This window comes from Arvicola amphibius, chromosome 2, assembly GCF_903992535.2.
Source record: "Arvicola amphibius chromosome 2, mArvAmp1.2, whole genome shotgun sequence".
Classification (NCBI taxonomy): Eukaryota; Metazoa; Chordata; class Mammalia; order Rodentia; family Cricetidae; genus Arvicola; species Arvicola amphibius.
The window spans coordinates 13,812,973-13,821,903 of NC_052048.2; the positions used below are offsets into that span (position 1 = coordinate 13,812,973).

An 8,931-nucleotide genomic window follows, 5' to 3' on the forward strand; every position below is an offset into this window, starting at 1 on the left:
CCATCTGGGTAGCGAAGAGAACACTACAGCCCTGTCTGCAGATCAAGCCCCAACGGCCGGCGGTCAAAGCCAACAAGGAGATCAGAGGAAGAATCCGAAAGGCAAACCTGTGTTTGCGGTAACGGCCCTCTCCATGGGCATGTGCCCAGGTCTGGCTAGCAAACAGAGGGTGGCCGCAACTTCTGCACCCGGACAGCATCCTGTTGTAGCACAGCCGGGGCCAGCAGTGAGGGGAAACTGCCCACGCTGTGGAGATACTATCTGGAAGGAATGAGGACTTGGGAGAAGTCCCAAGGCGAGTTTAGTGCCAAGCCACCCCACCTTTTCCAGCCCCCGGCTGCTGGTTCCTCCCCCTTCGGCTGCTCAAGTTCCTATAAAAACAGTTCAGCCTTCGCTGCTAGCAGTGTGTAGGAGCCTCTCCCCTCTGCTGCTGTGCCAGACACAGAGGCAAACTCACGGGACACGGAGACACCATGAAGAGCCTGCTCCCTCTGACCATTCTGGCTGCCCTGGCTGTGGCAGCCCTGTGCTATGGTGAGAAGTCTTTCCCTGCTGTCAGTGGGGTTTCCTTTCCTGCCTCTGGCTTCCTTTCTCCGTTTATTCTCCCGGCTCCTCTCCTTTCTCCTTTCCCCTTTCTCTGTTATTATCCAGAGAATCATGAACCCTGCCTTGGTTATTGGTCACTTCACCGCACCTGTTTTATATTCTAAACAGCCCTATGCATGTGAGCTATTTAGTGGGTTCTTCCCATTATGAATCTTCCAGAAATGAATACGGTTCTTCTAGGAATGAATCTGCACACCTGGAAACCACGATATTCCAGAAACGTGTCGATTCCCAGCCCCTATCGTCTTCTCTAAGAACGCTTATTGAAACTTGAGTATTGATGGGTTAAGGATATTTGGTCAGTCTTTCACTTTAAGAAAATATGTTTTCATGGGAAGTAATAGCTAGAGATAGACTTTTTAGGGACAGCAAATGCCATGAGCTTAGTGCGTTTATTCTGCAAATTCATTTTTTAAAAGAAGCCTTACAGCTGAATTTTAGAAAATTATCAGTTTCAAAACTATTTGCAAAAGACGCTTCTTTCTGCTACCTGTGTGTTGTTAAGTCGTCTGTGATTTGTTTACAGATTTGAAGCCAATTTATTTACATAATTCTGTGGAAATCATGCTGGCCCTATTTAGTTGTTTTTAAACCTAAACTGTATAAATAGCTCTAGCGCTATGCTTCTCAACTTTTGAATTATTCATAAACTTTCTGTGTGCGCTTTGGATTTCCTCGCCTCCTTTCCCACTTTGCAGGCAGGTAGGCACTACTTATAAACACTTATTCCCGCTTTGCCCACTGTGTTCAGGAGACACATGGAAAGCAAGAGCGTTTGCTTTGACGTCCTCTCCGCCCTGGCCTTGTGCCCAGTTTGAGCTGTGAGAGGGAGCCAGTGGTTTCTGAGGCTGCCAATTTAGCACCCATTCTTAAGAGCCATTTCGAACCCTCTTAGAAGCTGTCTGGGTCAGGCAGCTCAATAACCACCCTGGAGTTCCCTGCCTGGAGAAGCCTGGCTGCCATTCATCCACCTTTAACTCGACTCTAGTCTCAAACAGGCCCTGAGTATGTCAGAGAGATGAGCAGGAAGACTCCCAAAGCAAAGAGGGAGAGAAGGAAGCAACTCCTAACTCCTGTGTTGCCGGAATGTCTTAACAGCTGCCTTGCTATATGTACTATTCCCACCTTTTTGACTCTTGCTTCCCCTTCTACCTCTACAATGACAGTATATGACAAATAAGTCTTTCTTTTAATTGCAGAATCTCACGAAAGCATGGAGTCCTATGAAATCAGTAAGTAAATGCCTGACGACCTTATTTCAGTTGCTTGCATTAAAGAACAGCACCTTGTTTTATAAAGTAGTGCTGGGTCAGGTCTATTGACAGAGAGGGAAGGGAGGAGTGGGCCTCCTTGGGAGACCTGGAGTTTTAGCCCCAGTGACTCAAATTGTCCCAGTGAGCAACGTTCAAGCTTCAAGCCGTGTAATATGACATGAAGCTGCATCCAGAGCACTTGGAAATTTTAAGTTGACATCACATCAGCCACACGAATGGAAAATGAGGAGGAGCAATGACAACTGACAAATCACAGAACGGGAGCAGCCAGCCGGGAAGGAGCCCACAGGCGTCAGCATCGGCTTCGGCGCCTGAGTAGAGGGACTGGGAAAGTCTGGCTCTGGCCAGGAACCGAACAGTATCCGCATTTTTGTTTGGTTAATCTGAAGGGTTTTGTTTTCCCGTTTTGGTTTGATTTTTGACTCTGTGGCTGTCTCCTGTATCCCAGCTGGCCTCCTACTCAGGACGCAACTGAGGATAAGTTTCAACTCCTCATCCTCCTGCCCCCACCTCCCAAGCAGTGGGAACACAAGTATGCACCCCCATGCCAGGCCTCACTCTTGTGTTTAATTTCTTCCTTGTTTTCATAGTATTTAACTTGCCCCTATACTGGTGTCCTGTGGTCTACTTTGTAGGTCCAAATGATGAGAAAATTTCTCTTGAAATGCATTAAAAACACTCTGAGTGGGTATTACCAAAAGTAACAAAGGATTGCCCAAAACAAAACAGATAAGACTTGGTGTGGCCTGTGTGACAAGTCCCCAGGACACATAAATGGTTATTCGTTGCCCTTGCTCATGCAATTTATAAAATCTACTTTGTACTTTTTTTATATTTTTTGCGTACCCCCGTTTACAAAGGAGGAGGTTAGTGGGATCTCAGATGGATTTGCCCTCAGAATATTCACAAAACATTTTCATCGGCCGCTCCATGAAAGCACACTTACTGATTTTCTGTTCTAGGTCCCTTCATCAACAGGAGAAATGCCAACACCTTTATTTCCCCTCAGCAGAGATGGCGTGTTAAAGCCCAAGAGAGGTGCGTACCTCAACCTGATGGGGGTAGCAGTGCTGTAGCACAGGTCTGGACGGAGTGGGAAAGAGGTTTATCATTATTTCTATGTCTTGAACTCAAAGAATTGAAAAGCAAGACAGAGAAAACAGAATGTTTAGTAACTCCTCTGCTTTGGGGTTAAAACGGAGATGGGGAGGAAGGAAACGGGGACAGAAAGAAAGCTTCTATTTTTATTCATAAAAATAATATCAAAATAAGACCTGCCCTCTGCTCGGGGAGAACATGCCTGCTCTTCAAACAAACTGGGTGGAAGGGTTCCACCCAGTACCCCCAACCTTTCCTCCCTTTCTGACTGCCCTTCATTCGTGGCCTCTTCCTCCACTCTCCAGGGTCCGGGAACGCAACAAGCCTGCCTACGAGATCAACAGGGAAGCCTGCGATGACTACAAGCTATGTGAGCGCTATGCCATGGTCTACGGATACAACGCTGCCTATAACCGCTACTTCAGGCAGCGCCGAGGAGCCAAATAAGAGGACGACGAAATGACGATTTTTGCTCCTGAGTCTCGTTTTATATCCCCCTGCAGTAGCAATACGGAAGTACACAGACGCATGCGCATTGCTTGTTTCCTACATGATGTCTTGTCTGGCTGCGCTACTCCTTCCTGTGCCCAGGTTGAAAGTAACGAAAGAACAGTGTTAAGAAATGTGTTTATATATAATAAAATTCTGGTTTGATACTTTCACTTCGTGAATTCAGTTTCTTCTGGGAAATGCTATGATAGTGAAGTCATAATGGCCTGAGTGTTGGTGGTTGTGTTGACCTTGTGTGTACCGTTGAGTGGAGGTATAACCACATAGAAATTAGAGCTCACCTCATTTGTTTCCCATCTCTCGTGCATAAAACTAAATCACCTCTGTACCAAGGCCATGTAGAAAAAAGATGAAACGGAAAGAAGACAACAATGGAAAACACACGACAAAATATCCCAGTTCAATCTAACTTTGTCCATAATCACATATGTGAATAGTCTATGCAATCCAGTTTTAAACAGCTACATAAGCTGGTATTGTATGTAGACACACACACATGCGTGCACACACACACACATGTGCATGCGTACAAGCACACACACACACAAATCTGTTCGCCTCTGGTAGGAAACCCATGACAGACCACGGCTGTGAACAACTGAGTTTCTATTGGGGTCACATAGAGGGTACGGCTGAAGGGTTACTTATAGGAGTAAAGACAACTCCAAGGCAGCTTCCTCACCCCACAGGGCTTCTAGACAGCTCAATGGGTGGGGGATCTTTTCTCTGCAGCATAGCTGCCCAGAGCCAGCTCTGCCATTGTTTACGGCTTCCATAGTCTCGTGTTGGACTTCCTGGGCCTGAGTCTTAGCTTCCTCAGACTTCCTCAGAGCTTGTTTGCGTCCTGCACCTCATTCTGGAAAAGAAGGCCTCTATCAGAGGAAACTGAAGTACAACCACTGGTATACTTCACAGTACATTTATATCATTCTTTGTCAAAATTTGTTTTAATTATGTGTATTTGTGTGGGGGTAGGCATATGCTAGCAAGGGTGCTCACCTGAAGTGAGTCACCTTGCCCTAGTCCAAACCTTTTCCCAAAGCTGGTCAGCACAGTGTATAAAGACCCCTATACTAGTATCTTCTGGTCTTATTGCCTCTTCTTCCACTCAACAGAATTAGTTAAAAATAAATTTTTAATGACTCAACGTTCCATCCTGAACTGACTTTGATCCCTCACCCCAAGGCTTTGCTTAGACTGCTTCTGCTTCATCTCCTCATCAGCCAGGGCTCAGCCCCGCTCCAGAAAGCCCTCTTCTGAACCACAGACACCGTCCTCTACCATATTACTGCTAGACTTCTTCCATGCCCGCTCACCAGTAACTAATTCCCAGTCATCGGTGTCTCTTTGGAGCAAACAAGGTTGACCAGTCTGTGACTCCTGAAAGCCAAGTGTCTTTAAGTAGCATGTGTTACAACCCCAAACAAGCAAACTGTGGCAGTGTCTGCTGTGCATAGAACACATGTACGACAATTAAGGTGTGAAAGCAAAAGGGGCTGGATGTATTTCTTCCCTTTGGGGATTTATATCTTCAACTCTATGATTCTAATCAATGAGACTGGAGAGCCTGGTTCATATGGAGTAGAAATCCTCAGTATGTAACACAGAAAGAATTCCATGTAGCTCCAAAAACACTCTGGAACTTCAGGTCCTTCCCTCTGGGGGACCAGGAAGGTATCAAATGAAGACACCATCTTCCTAACAGGGGTAACCAAGCCTGCTCCTCGGGAGAAGGCGGGCCTTCTGGAGAAGCGGGATGCACCCCGCTCATGTATCTCTTGCTACTTTCCAGAGCTGCGACCATAGACAAGTAATAAAGCCGTCTCAAAGGAGGACGAGGTGCCAGAGTTCACCACACTCACGACCGCGGTTCCATCTCCCCAACCAAGTTAGACACGATGGCCACCAGATGTGCTGAGAGTTAGGGGAGCCTAGAACAGGAAGTCCCTAAGAGGGAGAAAGCGAGCAGTAGGGGTGGCCTAGTAACGAGCTGCAGCAACAGTGGCTGTATTGATCGCCCTGACCTTCACAAACCATGGCTTTCTCACAGGCATGAACTACCACCAACAGAAGCTGACACGGAAGGCGATGTCACACAGGTGGAAAGAAACGTCTACTAGATGAAACTGGAAAATGTATTTCCACCAAAGGAGCACAGTCTCCAGGAGGAACTCGGAACTCGGAACTCGGAACTCTCCAGGAACATGGTTTTTTCCTGGGAAAGAGACCAACTAGAGCCCTGGAGAAGCTGTCCCCGGAACATCCTGTTTGGAGCTAGTGCAGGGATAAATTGTAACGTAGAGGTTCTCAACCTGTGGGTCGAGACCCTTTCTCAGGGGTCAGCTATGACCATTGGAAAACACGGGTATTTACATTGCGATTCTTCATAACCCCAGCAAAATTTGCAGTTATGAAGTAGCAACGACATAATCTCATGTGGGGGTCACCGTGCACGAGGAACTGTGTTAGAGCCGCAGCTCTAGGAAGGCTGAGCCCCACTGCTGTCGTGAATGACTCGGGACGCTGTCCAGATGCCCGCTCCATCCTCATCCGCTCACAGGCAGGTAGCTGCCTCAGCCCTTCTTCCAGACCTCTCCTTTCCTGAAGAGAGCCACCCTGCCTCAGCTGCACCCCTTTTGGTGCCCATATCCCAGTGCCAGGGCATAAAGGCCAAAAAACTATATTTTCCAGGCTGTGATTGCCTCTTCTTAGCTCCATTTTTCCAGCCTCCTCCGTGTTTAAAGGCCATGGCCTGTCCGAGCTTACCTGCTCAGTGTGTGACTGTGTGTACTCTGAGTAACAGGGAGGCTGGACGGTCAGACACAAGGGCCTCTCTTGATAGTCTCTATGTCTATCGTGGGGTTTAAATTGACCCCAGTGTTTCTGACTTGAAGATGGAGCTACCGGTGCGAGGCAAAAATAATGACATCATCACACAATAAGTTTGACAAACAGGATTTTTTTAAAAAAATAATCATATCAGTTGCTTACTCCTAGGCTTGAGCGGAAGAATGTTAGTCAGCTCAAGAAGATGAAAAACATAAGGAATTGGAATCTCACCTAGATCCTCTGGAGAACTGCACCATGCTCTAGTAGATCCTCTGGAGAACTGAGCCCTGCAGGCACCATGCTGCAGCAGATTCTCTGGAGAATCGAGTACTGCTAGCAACATGCTATTAACCTCTCAATGTGTATTTCAATTTTGAGTGTCAGAAGAACAGCTTAATACATTTTGCCATGCTAATTTGTGGAATTTTATCACTGCAATAATATAATGACCTAGAAATGTGTTGATAAATGCAAGGATAAGAACTTGCAAAAAAATAAAAAAGAGAAAGGAAGAAGTATAGGAGAGTGAAAAATGACTTGAGGTAGGTAAGATGCAGGACAATGACATGGAGCAATGACATGTGAGAACTGAGGGCGTGTTTGACACCTATGCTTTACTTTAAAATGCATTTCAGAACTACTTTGAAGTTATTTTTAAATGTATATGTATAACCTGAGATGCCCCTCGAGTATGCTGTCACATACAGAAGGAATCTGTGCACCCTGAGATGCCCCTCTAGCATTCTGTCACACACAGGAGCGGTCTGCGCACCCTGAGATGCCCCTCTAGTATGCTGACACACACAGGAGGGGTCTGTGCACCCTGAGATTCCCCTCTAGCATTCTGTCACACACAGGAGGGGTCTGCGCACCCTGAGATGCCCCTCTAGTATGCTGACACACACAGGAGGTATCTGTGCACGCCGAGATACATCTGTTAATTCCTTTAGAGAAATGAACTGAGTGACCTGAGGGGGTTTTTCCATCTCTCCTTTTTCTGAATTCAGGCATTGAAAGCAAACCAGGAAACATGAAAGCCAGGAACCTGAGTCATCTGGGGTTGTTAAAGCATGAGGTTAGGCTTTGAAAAATACTGTTCAAGAAATGTGCTCCTTGCCCACTTAGTTAAAACAGGGCGCTTTTTATGATGTTTGCCTAGAAATCCTCTGGTCCCTTTACTTTGGGTACAGCAACACACAAGTCTTGCCCCCTCCCCCCCCCATCTAAGGAGAACGGCCTCCTGGCAACAAATAAAGTAAGGAAACTATCTGCGCATGCGTGGAAGTTTTCAAAGCGCTTGAGCGAGAATTCCGACTCAAGGAGAAATCTTGGAAGGGTTCCGAAAGAGTCAAGGTTCTTGAATTATAAAATTATTTAAAGAAAATTCTAAAGGGCTGTTATTTGCCCCAGCAGTGAGTTGGATCCCACACACTACAGTGTACCAAAAAAAAAAAATAAATAAATAAAAAAAATAAGCTCAGAAAGAGGAGATTCTTTTCCATTGTGCAGGTAAATGCAGATTTGTAGAGAAATAGTGGAGACATCTAGAATAATGAAATTAAAACGATAAAGTCCAGTAGAAGCCTAAAGGCAGTTTGCACTCATCTCTTCCAAACACACAGGGAATGAGACACTCACTGATACGCTGATACGGCTGGGAAGTCTTGAAGGCCTTCTTGTGAAGGGAAAATTTAAAGGGCCATGGAAGGCAAATTGCCTGGACTTTCAATGATGAAAGAGAGAGAGAGAGAGAGAGAGAGAGAGAGAGAGAATATCACCATTCTAATGTTCTATGGAGAACAGAAGCCTGCTCTCACCAGGTTCCAGTTTCTGATGAGACATGCATGGAGATCACAGTCCTACATTTGATTTCTGTGTAAAAATTCTCCAGTCATGGCAGCTGGAATTCCCTGAGTAAGACCCGCAGTAGACTGGGCCCATCAACTTCTCATCATGGAAGAAGGGGCGACTCCTGGGACCCCACCCCTCCTGGAGAAATGGGGAGGGGAAGGGCAGAGGTTTCCATCAGCAGGATAGCCATTTGCAAAGGGCCCATGTCCTGGTAACCAACCTTAATGAAGCTCTCTGGGACACACACAAGCAGAGGAAAGGTGACAAAGACTGGCTGGGGGAGGGGGCATGAGAGAGTAAGGGAGCAAATGTATGTGACTGAGATACATTGCCTCCCTACTGTATCTAAAAGTTTCATAATGAGGGCCATCAATAGGTGTAATTAAAATATGCTAGTAATTTATTTTAAACATAAGAAAAGGTATATGAAGAGAAAGAAATCATTTTTACTGACAGGCGATCTGTCTCTTTTCTAGAACACACTGGATCCTTTGGACAAAAATCAAATAATTTTGCAAGAAGGAAAAACAAAACCGTGCTTCAAAGTATAAAAACATTTGCAGAAAAATTTTTTTTACCCCTTTGCACTCTGTGACCTGAAAGATGAAAAGAAGCTTCCGAGCCAAACCAAAATCTGCCCATGATTTTCCCCAAACCGGACTGGATTTCACAATGCTGCCCTGAGGAAGCTTTAAAGCCTGGCTGCAGGTCTGTGCCTGCCCAGTGTGGGTGCACTTAACAATTTTAAACAATGTTGTGATTT

The 8,931-nt window shown here is 45.9% G+C and overlaps 1 protein-coding gene across 1 annotated transcript; it reads left to right on the top strand.

Moving 5' to 3' along the window:
- Positions 1 to 390: 390 nt before the first annotated feature.
- LOC119807703 (matrix Gla protein) lies at positions 391 to 3,640 on the top strand. The gene is made up of 4 exons (XM_038319801.1): positions 391 to 534; positions 1,806 to 1,838; positions 2,843 to 2,918; positions 3,284 to 3,640. Exons 1-4 carry the CDS (start codon positions 474 to 476, stop codon positions 3,423 to 3,425), a joined length of 312 nt encoding a protein of 103 aa, XP_038175729.1. The 5' UTR covers positions 391 to 473; the 3' UTR covers positions 3,426 to 3,640.
- Positions 3,641 to 8,931: the final 5,291 nt, after the last annotated feature.